This window comes from Camelina sativa, chromosome 15, assembly GCF_000633955.1.
Source record: "Camelina sativa cultivar DH55 chromosome 15, Cs, whole genome shotgun sequence".
Taxonomy (NCBI): domain Eukaryota; kingdom Viridiplantae; phylum Streptophyta; class Magnoliopsida; order Brassicales; family Brassicaceae; genus Camelina; species Camelina sativa.
Genome location: NC_025699.1, coordinates 27,544,605 through 27,560,051, shown reverse-complemented (window position 1 = coordinate 27,560,051; position 15,447 = coordinate 27,544,605). Strand labels below are relative to the sequence as shown.

General features: G+C 35.4%; 2 protein-coding genes across 2 annotated transcripts; both read left to right on the top strand.

Moving 5' to 3' along the window:
- Positions 10,231–11,667, top strand: LOC104747708 (putative RING-H2 finger protein ATL49). The gene has a single exon (XM_010469391.2). It carries the CDS (start codon positions 10,250–10,252, stop codon positions 11,507–11,509), a length of 1,260 nt encoding a protein of 419 aa, XP_010467693.1. The 5' UTR covers positions 10,231–10,249; the 3' UTR covers positions 11,510–11,667.
- On the top strand, positions 12,606–14,203 carry LOC104747707 (geranylgeranyl pyrophosphate synthase 4-like). The gene has a single exon (XM_010469390.1). The coding sequence runs from the start codon at positions 12,804–12,806 to the stop codon at positions 13,935–13,937; it is 1,134 nt and encodes a 377-aa protein (XP_010467692.1). The 5' UTR covers positions 12,606–12,803; the 3' UTR covers positions 13,938–14,203.

The following is a 15,447-nucleotide window of genomic DNA, read 5'->3' as shown; positions in this document are numbered from 1 at the left end:
AAGAAGCCATCTGGAATCATAAAGAGTCAACCAACAGGACATGATAAAAGAAAAAAGAAGGCGAAACAACAAGCATACATCAAGTCTATAGCAGGTTCTATGTTCAAGTATGTAAAGAAAGTTGAGAAATCTGGTGAAAGTTCTAACAGAGATAAGGAAGAAGAGCATCATGAAGATGTCAATAATTCTGATCAATGTCATCTAGATGAGACTGGAAATCAAAGTGAGGAGCAAGAGGATATTTCTGATATTTATGATCCTGGGAATTGGAGAAACATTGATCAAAGATTGAGAGATTTGTTGGTTAAAAATGGTCCTGCGACAAGGTTTTCAAGTGGTTATCGGTACCCTAAAGATAGTATTGGTAGGCATTTTTCTCAAGCGTTCTACACAAGAGAAATAGTCAATGGAGAGAAACATGATAGAAGATGGTTCATATACTCAAAAGCTTTGAATAAACCTTTTTGTTTTTGCTGCAAGTTGTTTAGACATGAAGACAGTGGTGGTAACTTGGCAAGTACGGGGTACAATGATTGGAGAAATTTTTCTAAAAGACTAAAACAACATAAAGTTTCTCACGATCATGTTATGTGTATGACACGCTGGACAGATTTGGAGGTGAGGTTACAAAAAATCAGACAATTGATAAGCATGTTCAAGAAGAACTAAGAAGAGAGAGAAGCCATTGGAGAGAGGTATTATTGAGGATATTTGCAGTGGTGAAAACATTAGTTCAGAGAAATTTGGCATTTCGTGGGGATAGTGATAAGCTTGGTGAAGCAAATAATGGAAATTTTTTTGGGTCTTATTGAGATGATTGCAGAATTTGATGTAGTGATGAGGGAGCATATTAGAAAAGTTGAAAGGAAGGAAATCTATTTGCATTACCTTAGCCACAGGATTCAGAATGAGTTAATTACAATGCTTGCTATGGAAATCAAAGTTATGATCATCAAGAAGATTCATGAGTCAAAGTATTTCCCCATTATTTTAGATTGTACTCCGGATATTAGTCACAAAGAACAAATGACTTTGATTATCCGATGTGTGGATGTCTCTACAACATCAACTAAGATTGAGGAATTCTTTTTGACATTTCTCATTGTCAAAGATAAATCAGGAGAAGGGCTGTTTTCTCTCCAAGATGCATTGGTTGAACTAGAGTTAGATATTGATGATGTTAGAGGGCAGGGATATGATAATGGAGCTAATATGAAGGAAAAGAATAAAGAAGTTTAGAAGAGGTTGTTAGAAGTTAATCCAAGAGCCTTCTTTACACCATGTGGTTGCCACAGTCTTAATCTTGTGTTGTGTGATATAGCATCTTCTTCTGCAAAGGCTGTGTCTTTCTTTGGAATTGTTCAAAGAATATATAATTTGTTTGCCTCTTCAACAAATAGGTGGGATATATTGATAGAGGTGGTTGGAGGACTAACTCTTAAATCTTTGTCTCAAACACGGTGGGAAAGTCATGTTGAAAGTGTCAAAGCAATACGGTTTCAAGCCCCAGAAATCAGAGAAGCTTTACTTACCTTGACTGAAAGTACTGATGATCCGGGAACACGAAGTGATGCTGAATCTCTTGCACTAAGTGAAACACATGGAATTGGAGGTTTCGAGTTCTTATTTGGTATGGTTATTTGGTATGACCTTCTCTCTGTTGTTAATAAAGTAAGCAAGAGCTTGCAGTCAGAAAATATGGATATTGATGCGGCAATTCACCAATTGAAAGGACTTGTGTCATATTTTAAGAAATACAGAGAGACAGGTTTTGAGGAAGCAAAGTCTAAAGCTACACAAATTGCAGCAGAAATGGAGATTGAAGCTACATTTCCCGTAAAGAAAAAGCGTATCATTAGAAAAAAGAAGCACTATGATGAGGACAGAGAAGTAGTTAGTGAAAAAGTAATATTAACGCCAGAGGAGAGATTCAGAATTGACTACTTCAACATACTTATTGATCAAGCTCTAGTTTCTCTTGAGTCAAGGTTTGAATAATTCCAAAGGTATGAACAAACTTTTGAATTTCTATTTGACTTAAAAAAACTAAAATTGTCAAATGATGATACTTTGAAGACATCATGTGTGAACCTAGAGGCTGCTCTAAGGAATGATATGGTTTCTGACATAGTTGGTGAGGAACTGCTTCTTGAACTACAGGTTCTACGAGAAGTAATACCAAAGGAAGTTCAGAAACCTATTGAAGTGCTTGATTTTTTGAAGAGAATGCAAGGCTGCTATCCAAACACAGAAATTGCTTATCGCATATTGTTGACCATTCCAGTATCAGTTGCCACAGCGGAAAGAAGTTTCTCAAAGTTGAAGTTGATAAAAAACTATTTGCGGTCTACCATGTCACAAGAGAGATTGAATGGGTTGGCTTTGCTATCAATTGAGACGTCTATGGTTGAAAAGCTTGATTATGTGACATTGATGAATGATTTTGCAAACAAAAGTATAAGTAGAGCCAAATTTCGTGATTTAGAGTGTATTGTTTAACTCCTTTATGGTTATTCGACTGTTTTTGGAATTTGTAAACGTTTTTTTTTTGTAATATGTGAAAAGGGCACATTTTTTGTACTTTTGCGTAGGGTACTCGTGAATGTCGGGCCGGCACTGATTATCATCTAAAGTTTCTTTAAAAACCGTTAGTTTGTTTTTGTTGACGACCACCATGTAGTAGAACAGATTTGTAATTCATACGTAAATGCTTAGGAAGTGATATACAACAAACCTACCAAAGACTTAGATGATCATATACACAACCTACAAATAAAATAGTAATATCCATGATTTTTGTTTGCAATTTTACAACTTTATTATTATAGTTTAATAATTATACAAGTCATTTACAACTATAACACTTTATAATTATTAATTAACGTTGTGGAAAATTATAACATGCTAAGTATGCATAACCAAAATTTAACATTAATTATAACCGCGTCGTTTTTAAACCGTAACCTTATAATACGATCAAAAACCATAACTGCTACGCATAAAAAATTTAAGAGGAGGTATTAAACCTGATATCCCCTATATAATAAAACGGAAGTACACAACATTTTTTGTAAACTATATAATATGAATTATAAGATTAATTATTTGATAGGTTATATGTTACATGGATTGTAACTATTAGTTAAATCTCGATTTCAGATCCTCTAAAAAAGGATATTCGAAAGAATAAAATAAAATCTCGAAAGAATATTTAATTAACCATTTATAGGCAACAAAATCTCAAAAATTATTCACTCTTCCGCCGATTATACTAGCAACAAAATCTCAAAAAATAATTTAAGTCATCATATTTAGCATATGATTTTATTGCATAATGTTTTATTCACAACAATTTTTAAAAACAATTACATAAAATATATTTTAAATAAAAATTACAATATAAATAAATGGAATTTCAACCCGTGCTCTAGCACGGGTCCTAATCTAGTTCTTAGGATTTGGTAGGATTTTAATATTTTAGAATTCTGAAATATTTTAGGAGATTTGATTGTGTTTTAGAGTTATTCTATTAAAAAAAGGAAAATGAATTTGATTCCATGTGATTCTATTAGATTTTATTGGTAAACTTTGAATGATTTTAAAATATTTATAACACCAAAAAAATAAATCTTTATACCATAATATAACTAATCTCTTATTTGTGTTTGTGAAGGTGCAGGAAGGACGTAACTTTCGTCGCCACCACCATAGTACCTAATCTGGTCAAGCTGATCCACCTAATAACATATTTGATTGTTAAGACTTTAATTCTTGATAATTAACTTCAACAAAGAAAAAAAAGCTTCAAGTGAGATGAAGTACAGAGGAAGAAGCTAAAGGAAGAAGATGAGCAAAAAGAAGACAAGAGGGTCAACGGCACATGAGGAGAAGAAGGAACAAGTCAACAAATATGTTGGGCTTCATGGGCTTTGTGTGTGTTGTAAGAAAATATATATCCAAGTGATCCAATTTTTGAATGTAGACATTTTAGAATCAAACGAGTTCGTGTTTGTTCTCTCTCCTTGTATCTAGATTGTTTATAAACATGATTCGAAATTGTTAACTATATATATGCTTATACACCACCCCTTCATACATTTTGTATCGTTTGTTAGTTAATTATCCCATTGTTTGAAGCTTGTCCTTTCTCAGATTGCTATAATAGTTGACCTCTCGTAATTTTATGTTTCATTGAACAAAAAAAGATACTGAACCACTAGGTTGTAAGTCGTTTGATTGCAAAGATTGATAAAATTCTTCATGCATTGTGCATATCACTAAATGACCGGTTAACTAAACCGGTTCGGTATGCTGATAAATCATGGGCGCAAACCGACTTTCAACCATCATCTCCCACTCGCACATGATGGGAAGCACAACTATTACTAGAGAGATCTTTAGAGTTAAGCTCGAGAGCTATAACTCGGAAATCATATGGCAAATGAACCGTGCGACCCCTGCGAGTACACCTGCACTCGGGAGCTAAGTTATGCACCTGTTAGGATACATAACTGCTACAACCCTAAAGAAAATAATTGCATTTCAGCATGTTTGCTGTTCCCCAAACTCATTTATCTTTTACATCAATCTGAACATATCTTATCCCTATAACATATGTTAGACATTTCACATCATGTGTTCACTATATTCAAACTCCAATTGAGCGATATAGTGGCTGGCCAGCAAGCAAATATGTCAATGTAAAAATAAATAGTTTTTTCCTTTTGTACTCATGTCCATCAGTAAGTTAATGTATTGATCAGTCAGTGATTCAAGAGAGTGAAGCAAGTCTTAACATATCAATATATAATTCAAGTAGACATATTCGACAGCCTACTAACTAAAATTCAAAAGACAACAAACATATATTCCTTCACAATCACTCCAAGCATTCTGAGACTCATCCTCATGTACGTCTTCAATAACCATATCAATAGTGGATGGCAATGGTCCAACTTCTGGAAGTCCATCGTTTACAGCTTCCTCATTGTATATTCTGGAAGGACCTCTCATGACAACATACCAACTGGAAGAATCATCTTCTCTTGAATAAAATACTTGCTTTGCTTGAGATGCTAGTATATATGGATCCCTTGCAAAAGATGTTTGACTCTGCTTCAAGTTAACTAGTGTGAAGCCATCTTCTATTTTCACTCCATTACCTCTAACTGCCCATTGACATTTGAAAAGTGGAACATAAAAAACGTTGTAGTCAAGGAGAATAATATCAGTGACTCTCCCATAGTATGATACCCAATCAGCTACTTGGGAAGTGTCCTTGGCACTAGATCGACACATGGTTGTTGTTTCATAAAACACTCCACTATTCTGGCTTAGCCTATCAACAGAATTTGTGTGAAACCTCAGCCCATTCACTATATAACCAGTGTAAGTTCTAGCACTAGTGGTAGGACAATACGCCAACCATTTGAGTATATGGTCATGATCATCAGAATCTAGAGGTATATACAAAACAAAAGACAACGAGTTAGCATATTGAATGTCTTAACGAGTTAATATATGAAAGTTTATTTATAAGATAAACCTTGCCTGTTTTTTTAACCAAGTAGCAAAATTCTGTGTGTGCGTACTCCATAAAACACTTGCATCACGTCTGCATCTTATGTTTGAGTCTTGTAGGTATTGTAGGTGCATGCTATAATAACAGAAAAAGAAAGTAAGACAGGTAGAAGATACAATGACAATTTAGTATTATGTGAAATCAGATAGCATCATACTCCACATAAGGCTCCACCAGAGCTATATTCTGAATGACAACAAGATGGACTATTTTCTTCTCCATGTCACTTAAAGTAACAGATATACTAGCGGAGATAGGACGCCCCTCTAGAATAGAACTGTTCTCATACTCAGTATTCATATCTGCTTTTTCTTCTACACTAGTGGTTTTTTTTAAAAACACACTGCAGAATTCCATGCATTCTTCTGCGAGATACGACTCAGCTATGCAACCCTCTGTATCTGCAACCAATAAACAATAAATCAGAAGCTAAAACTATATCAATACAGTTAGCGTAAAGAGGATAAAATAGAAACCATACCTCTCAAATGGATACATCCATCTGAAATGGACAGGTCCACCTAATCTGGTTTTTCTGCCTAGATGAACACATAAGTGCACCATTATATCAAAGAAGCTTGGAGGAAAGAATCTCTTTAACATACACAGTGTTTCTATAATTTCATTTTCCAATGCTGTGATCTTCTCAATATCAACAACTCTTTGGCAAAGATAGTTGAAAAATGAGCAGAGACGTGAAATTGCAATCCTTGGACCTTTAGGCAGTAAACCTCTAAGTGCAACAGGTAGTAATTGTTGCATCAAGACATGGTAATCATGTGATTTAAGACCCATTACCTTGCACTCATCTAATGATATGCAATTGGATATATTAGAACAATATCCATCCGGACCTTTGAAGTCATACAGCCGCTTACAAAATACTTTCTTTTCTGCCTTTGATAGAGACCAAGGAGCAGCTGGAAGGTAGATACGTTTACCTCTTTCTTTAGGATGCAAATCCTTTCTAATGCCTAGAAGTTGGAGATCTTTGCGAGTCTTTAGGCCATCCTTTGATTTCCCACAGTGCAACAATGTCACCACAATGCTTGCAGCCACATTTCTCTCCACATGCATCACATCTAAATTATGTCTTACTGGGAGGTCCTACACAATTAAAGTAAATACAAGTTAATGATATATTGATTAGTTATGAAAACTACATAATAAGAGAAAACAGAAACATTCCTCCCAATAAGACAACTTGAAAAATATAGACCTTTTCTTCCATCTGGATAAATCCTCCTCGTCTTTTTCCTCTTCCTCAGACTCAGTGTCATCAAACTCATCAGACGAGAATGACTTAGTAGCAGCAGTCTGCTTTCTCTTCTTCCCACTCTCTTTCTTGTTCCCAAAATTATTTTTGAAATTTTTTAAGAGGACAGAGATATTATGACCAGTTAATATCCTGCCCTTCCTCCCATGTTCAACTTTTCCGTCAAACCAAGTCTTTTTCCCCCGATAACTGTGTGTTGGTGATAGACCTTTTCGATGGCACATATAGACATGTTTCCTACTATTACTCAACCACATATTGTCATTGTCTTTTGCACATAAAGGACAACCCATCTTACCTTTAACTTTGCATCCAGCAAGATTTCCATATGCATGGAAATCATTGATAGTCCATAAGAACATTGCTTTTAGTGTGAAAGTGCTCTTACTGAAAGCATCATAAGCTATCTCTCCTTTACTCAACAAATAGTTTAGATCCTCTATTAGAGGTTCTAAGTAAACATCAATGCTATTACCAGGTTGCTGTGGCCCAGGAATCAACAAGCTAAGCATGATGTTCTCCTTCTTCATACATAGGTCAGGAGCCATATTATAATTCACTAGCAAAACTGGCCAACTACTGTATCTGTTGTTCTTCATGTTGAAAGGGTTAAATCCATCAGTCAAAAGTCCCAGACGGATTTTCCTTGGTTCAGCAGCATTGGTATTCATCTGATCAAGTTGCTTAGACCTATACATCCTCTTCAGGCGCGGTATAATTGGAAAGTACCTTAAAACTTTCTGGGGGACACCTTTCTTTATCTGACCAGTGTGCATGTTTACCTTCCATCTCGACGCCTTGCACTTAGGACAATTGTCAAGCTTCTTCAACTTCTTCCTGAATAGACAACAGTCATTAACACAAGCATGAATCTTCTGATAACCCATATCAAAAGACTTGAGAAACTTCTTCACTTCTTCACTTCATACATTGATGTATGTAGAACATTCTCCTCCGGTAACATGTCTGGCAAAGTCCCTAGAAGATAGTTGAAGCTTTTGTCTGACCAGTCATTTTGTGTCTTGATTCTATACAGTGGAACAATGGCTGATAATTTGCTATGATTTGCACAAGTAGGGTATAAAGGAGTTTCAGCATCTGCTAGTTTTGCAAGGAACTCGTCCTCTTTCTTGTCATCGGCCTCACCCTCAGCATCATCCACTAATTGACCCTGAGAAGCTAACTCTTCATCTAAGTATTCAGCAGCTTTGTATAACCCTAAAACCTCTTCATTCCACTGACTAACATTGATGTCTACTGAAACCACTTCTCCATGATGATACCACTCTTTCTGTATCTTGTAAGCCTCATCCATTCCCTTACTTACAAGGTGATCTACTACTACACTGCCTAAATGTTAATTTGTGCATGTCTGATTTATTTTGTTTTGTCTCGATGTAGTGAGACTAAAATATTATTTTTTCATTCTAAGTTTTAACTAAAATTTTTTTAAGTCTCGCGGGTGGAGAGGGAAAATAATCACTTTTACTAAAATTTTACTAAGTTTTTGGCGGAAATACTGATTTTTAGTTCGCGCTTACATGTTTTTATGTTTAACGTTTTAAAAGCGCCATCATAGAGCTTCATTTTAAAAATTCTATCAACGATAACACTTGCGAAAACTGCGCTATGCTTTTCTGCTATTATTAATGCCCATATTTCTTGTAGTGTTAACTTATTTTTTTTTTGTGGCAAATTAACTTTGATAGTACACAATCTTTTAATTAGGTGTATATGTTCTACTAAGCATATAATAAATTAAAAAAAAAAAATGCACAAACCAGATTTTTTGCCTCGAGTTAACAACTCATAAAACCATTTTCCATGTCGGCTTCCTGTTTCATCTCCCTCGTGTTTCTCTTTTCTCAACATAGAATGTTTGTTTACTGCCTAGTTTTTTTTTTTTTTAATAACAAATTATGTTCCATGCTACTTTTTAATGTAATACTCTTCGTATATTTAATTTGAAAATCAACTTAGCTCATACCTATTAAATTATTTTTGTATGACTTTTCTAGTACACTCTTTTTTAAGCTACCATTAGGTATTTAGGTATTACAGTACACTTTTGTTCTAAATAAATTTAGTATATACTATATATGGAACCAACATAGACCAAATCGAAGGTCGAATAACTTCGACTTCCTTGCAACGTAGCCCTTCAAAGATCAAAATCCAAGCGAAAACAACACTTACAAAGAGGCCCTTTATCAAGAAAAACAACACCAACACCTACAAAAGCAAGAGCTGCGTAGACAAGCGCAAAACCTAGCACATGAAGTTTTTTGCCGCTTAAATCAACGGCTTGCCCAGTTGGTTCCAAAACTATACTAAAATGTCTATCTATAATAAAAGATACCCATATTTTGAAGGTCAAATATAGTTGTTTCCACACAAAAAAAAATGGCCAAACGAAGTTGATATGACAATCAGAGAACTTGTACCATGTTAGACTGAGTCGCAAATCTTCTTCAAAAACACGAAACAAATCATCATCCATTTTGTCATTTATATATGTAGTCGAGTGGTTTATATTTGATTTTTGAGCATTGAAAAGTATTCGTTCGTCACGTAAACGTTTTTATAGTTTATTTAACACGCATGAGCCATGAGTAGTCCAAACTAAAACGTACAGAAACGATTTTGTAAGGACGTCAAACCGGCAACTGCCATTTCCTACGATCAGTATTGACAAAGGCAATAATAACATGCGCAAATAATATAGTTGATCTCGTTTAGCAATCTTAATGTATTAGACGCATTGCATCACTAATCAGTTTAAAGTATTTAGTTAAATAACATACATAGCCTGGAGCCTTCTTAGTCTAGTGGTTTGGAATTTTAATGATATTTTGAATTCAAACTCAGAATGTTATACATTACAGCTTAAATTGTCAGAAAAATGTTTTTTCTTATGGATTGTACAATTATATCGTTTGTCCGGTTGGCTTTAACATGGGAGCCCGAGGTTTGGTTATAAAAAGCATAAGATATTATTATTCATGTAAGAAAGTGATCTTTGTATGAGTCTTTTTTATTTAAAGAAACGATTCGTTGACTTTGCATTTTTTTAGGTAATTAAATACTAAGATCCAAATCACATTAATTTCAGAATTTTAAAAAATCATTTCAAACCCTCTCTTCTTTTGTGAAAGAAATAAAAAATATACATAAAAATGTAATAAATTTGCTCATCTGTCACCATCTATGGTCCAACCTGTAATTCTCTTAATCATCACTCTGTCTCATAAATTTCAAAAAAAAATTGAGCTCACATTTTTGTTTCCTCTCTTCTTTCAATTTCAAAATAAACCAAAATCTCAAAAGAAAAACAGAGCATGCATTAATAACTCTGTTTTTTTTTTTTTTTTTTTTCTAAATCTCAAGAAAACATGAATAGCATCATCTCTCCCTCATCACCACCACCACTCTTACCTCTCAAATCAAACATGAATAGCTTCGATTTAAACAGCAAGATCACTCCAAACATTCTCCTAATAATCATAATCCTCTCGATCATCTTCTTCATCTCTGGTCTTGTCCACATCCTTGTCAAGTTCCTCCTCACACCATCAACACAAAACAGAGAAGATTACTTAGACAACGTTACAGCTCTTCAAGGCCAACTTCAGCAACTCTTTAGCCTCCACGACTCTGGCGTTGACCAGTCCTTAATCGACACGTTACCTGTCTTTCAATACAAATCCATCATGGGTCTCAAAATCTCTCCTTTTGATTGTCCTGTTTGTCTCTGTGAGTTCGAAACAGAGGACAAACTTAGACTCTTGCCTAAATGCAGCCATGCTTTTCATGTTGGCTGTATCGATACGTGGCTTCTCTCTCACTCGACTTGTCCCTTGTGTAGATCTAACCTCCTCCCTGGTTTCTCATCTCATCACAACCCAAGCTCCTCGTATTTACTTGTTCTTGAGAGTGAACAAAGCTCGACAGATATGGTTCCTGTTCTTGAGTCTAATTCTCATTTGGGTTTTGATGGGAACATTTCTTTTGGGTCGAACCGGGTTAGGTCGGGTCGTAAATCATGCGAACCGGATAGTGAATGGGTTTGTTTGGATAGAAAGGTTGTTCCTTTAGAAGTTAAGCTAGGGAAGTTTAGGAACATAGATCATGTTGGTGAAGGAAGTGACAATAACAATAACAACAACAATAGCATAAGTGGTAATAGCAATTTAGATGGGAGGAGGTGTTTGTCAATGGGCTCATATGAGTATATTATGGACCAAGAAGCTACACTTAAGGTTCACGTTTCCATCAAGAAACTATCGGGGAAAGACAGTCGCTTGCCCGGCCACAGGGCGGTTATGTCCGAATGCGGTTTTGATCCAACGGTTAAGGGAATTGAGAAGAGTGTTGTGGAAAGAGAGAGCTTTTCTTTGTCGAAAATTTGGCTAAGGAGTAAAAACGAGAAGCAAATGGGTACTAGTGCTAGAGATCAGGATTGTTCTTCGGTGTCTTCCTCTTCAGTCCGATTTCCAAACAAACTGATTCCTCTTGAGATCGATGAAGAGAATCAAAAGAGCGAAAATTCGGAATCTTTGGAGACAAAAACGCCATCTTTTGCAAGGAGGACCATGCTTTGGCTTGCAGGGAGACAAAACAAGGCTGTTCATCCTTCTACATCCCATGTTTAGGTTTTGCTTGTTAATTTTTGATCTTCCTTTTCAATTGTGTTTGAAATTTTGTGTTTTCATTAGACAGAAAGTAATAGTGGGAGATGAATTAAGATACCTAGGCACATTGAAAAAAATTGGTGGGTATGCAAACATTTTACCAGAGTCTTCTTTAAATTATGGGCATGTCTAGTAAGATATTACTAGATTTGTCTTACGTAGATTATGACATTTTCCATTGACTCAACGAAATAATTGTGAAGGTGTGGTTCATGACATCATTCCATAATTATATCTACATAAAAGTGTTTTGATATTGAAAACACATACTTTTACTTTCGTATATAAGACATTCACTTTGCAAGATTCAATAAGAACTTGAATAGAAGTAGCAAGCTTTATGTTCCCACCATTCTTATATTCCTATAAAAGCAATGAACTTGTAAACCTAAACAACTCTTAGGACTGTTAATTAATCTTATAATAAAACAGTCATATACTTGCTTGGAATTGAATGTCTCTCCAAGATTCAAGAAAAGCTTCAAAGGAACTAGCAAGCTTTATTTAAGAGTTGGTGATCTGAACTAATTTTTGGCGATCAAACTCTTCACCGTGTAGATACCAATTTGTGTATGTGCTTAGAAAACCATACCACATCAAATCACCTTCAATGTCAACTCTAAACTTATACTTGACAAGGCAGCAACGTCGACACGGACATCTCACCATCTCTGCCTTAATGTTACCAAAGGCAAAATCCAAAAAATCCTTGACTCCGGTTATGTAATCTTGAGACAGTCGATGTTTTGTTATGGAAACAATATCAATATGGACACACTGACCAGATTCCACAAAGAGGCTTGCAAGTTGCATCCAAAACGTTATAAAAAAACCAGGTTCAATGTTACGAAACCATGCGTCGATCGTGCATGAGAAAACGATAAATAAATAAATTAAAAACCACCACATGAAACAAAAACCAAAACGTGAAATGTTGATGAAAACTAGGGATTAGGTTGTCATGTTTCTCTCCACTTCCATTTGCAATGAAGATAGATACCATCAGCCTCATGCAAATTACGGTTTTGATTTCTCTGTTCCCGGTTCTTATCGATTAATTCACTCCAAAGTCTCTAATACAAACCTCAGTTTAAACGGTTTGGATCCAAACCATGCTCCAAATAGTAACAATCTTATAAACAACTATCCCACGACGTGCCTTGTCGTTGACCTTACGTCTAAAACTCCAAGAAAATAAAAAATATAAGACTTTGTGTTATAAAGAAGAAGAATCAAAGATCAATCAATCATCTTTATGTTGATCAAAATGGAAGCTCAAACCATTCTTCTTTATCTTTTACTCTTCTTTTTATCTCTACACTTCGTGTTTACAACTCTAAAACCATGGCTGAGCCCCGCGAAAACGCGGTGGCTGATCCGTCTCCTCCACCTCCCGATCAAGTCTCCGGCAGCCGCCACTGTTTTTGCCAGAAAAGACGTCCGTGAGTTTCTTGATTCATCAATCCAACTGGAAAACAAAGAAGAAGACTCTTTCGGTTTTGATTTCGATTTCAGAACGTACATGATCAGCAAAGCAGAGTCAATAAACAGAGCATTAGACGAAGCCATTCCACTCATCGAGCCACTCAACATCCATAACGCAATGCGTTACGCGGTTCTCGCCGGCGGGAAACGCGTCAGACCAATACTATGCCTCGCGGCTTGCGAGCTAGTGGGCGGGGAAGAGCGTTTAGCGATTCAAGCGGCTTGTGCGGTTGAGATGATTCACACAATGTCACTCATCAAAGATGATCTTCCTTGTATGGACAATGACGATCTCCGACGAGGTAAACCAACTACACACAAAGTATTCGGAGAAAGCGTGGCCATCCTCTCCGGCGGCGCACTTTTAGCCCTAGCTTTCGAGCATTTGACCGAAGCTGACGTGTCATCCAAGAAAATGGTTAGGGCCGTTAAAGAATTGGCTAAGTCTATTGGAACGAAAGGACTCGTGGCGGGACAAGCTAAGGATTTGAGCAGTGAAGGGTTGGATCAAAACGACGTTGGTTTAGAGGATCTTGAGTTTATTCACGTTCATAAAACCGGTTCGTTGCTCGAAGCGTCGGCGGTTATCGGAGCGGTTATTGGTGGTGGTTCAGAGGAAGAGATTGAGAAAGTGAGAAGCTTTGCGAGGTGTATTGGATTGTTGTTTCAGGTGGTTGATGATATTTTGGATGAGACTAAGTCGTCGGAGGAATTAGGAAAAACCGCCGGAAAAGATCAGATCGCCGGTAAGCTGACGTATCCGAAAGTGATTGGTCTAGAGAAATCGAAGGAGTTTGTGAAGAAGTTGAAGAGAGATGCGAGAGAACATCTTCAAGGGTTTGATTCGGACAAAGTGAAACCTTTGATTGCTCTTACCAACTTCATTGCCAACAGAAACAACTGACAATGTTGTGTGTTTGCTGTATTGCTAAGCAACTAACGTGGAGATGTGACAATGTAATCAAAAAAAAAAAGTAACGGTGAAATATGAATGGGTGATAGTGAAACAATTGGTAACCAAAAAAAAAAGTAACGGTGACCAAAATTTTTTTTAGAATGGGTGATAGTGAAACAATTGGTAAAAATAAAATAAATGTCTGATTACCTGATCAGGGGTTATGGATTTATAGCAATAATGTGGGTCAATGACATAATGTGGTCTGGTTGAAGCAATTGAAATGACTTAATGGAAAGGTATATTACCAAACAGTAAATCAATGTTATATTCATATTGAATATAGTTCTTATATTGAGCAATAAAATGACAATTCATCTGAATAATTAGTATAATATTCTACTATTGTTTTTTTGGTAACATATTGTATTATTTCATAACATTATATGAAAAGTAAAAAAATTAGATTGTAGTATAATAAATATTTATATCATGATGTATATTGAATAACATTTGTACTATGTGCTTTAACATCTGCCATATCAAATGTAATTTGAGTTTCTACTTAAATTAGAATCGTTTTGTCGAAAATTTTATACTCTCTCCATTTCATAAAAATAGATGTTTAGTTAAAAAGTTATTCGCACATATTAAGAAACTTTGTATAAATTATATATTTATTTTATAATTACAGTATATGTTAATTGTTTTGTTTATCAAATCTTACATTGGATATACAAACATCTATATTTATGAAACAATTGTTTTTAACAGAAATTTTATGAAACGGAGGAAGTATGAAACTAGTCAATCTTCGATATTTGCGTTTGGCATATCACATATCTAGTATTTGTTGAAGACTTGAAGTTGTATGAGTCACCCTTAATTAAATCTCAATACTTGTTGAAGTCAGAATATGTCCGAAACAACTACCTTTCATGTAGTCCAATAGAAATAAGGGTGATTTGCATGATAGCACACTTAATGGAAAGAGAAAAATGAAGAGCATGGAGAAAGAGTTAAAAAGATGGTAACAAAAAAGAGGGTAGTGTAGTTACTACTTACTAGTTTAGAAGACAAATGAGAGACATTTTCTATAGAGAAAGTGTGTCAATATAAACTCATTATTGGTTGAAGTCGAAATAAGTCCTAAACAACTACCTTCCATGTACTCCAATAAAACTAAACCATGTGAGAGGTGGGTGACTAGTCTTTTGATTAAATCAGTCAACCGTTTGATTAAGACCCAACTATCAACATCGACTCACGAGTCAATTGACTTTTAAAATCCGTTTTGATGCTTATACTTTACATGTTTCCTTAAGACGGAATAAACATGTTTCATGTTAAATAAAAGAGATCATAGAAATGTCATTGTAAGTTGTAAGAGACATCCCTCCCTCGTCTCATCAACTAACTCTTCACGTCTTAATTTTAAAATTAATAATACTATTGATTCGTTAACGACAGCTTAGCAATTATCTAAGCCTTGACTAAAAACACAGAGACATGCAATTAT

Excerpts from the sequence above, each read along its gene's own strand:
- LOC104747708 (XM_010469391.2), top strand. The coding sequence starts at position 10,250 with ATGAATAGCATCATCTCTCCCTCATCACCACCACCACTCTTACCTCTC.
- LOC104747707 (XM_010469390.1), top strand. The coding sequence starts at position 12,804 with ATGTTGATCAAAATGGAAGCTCAAACCATTCTTCTTTATCTTTTACTC.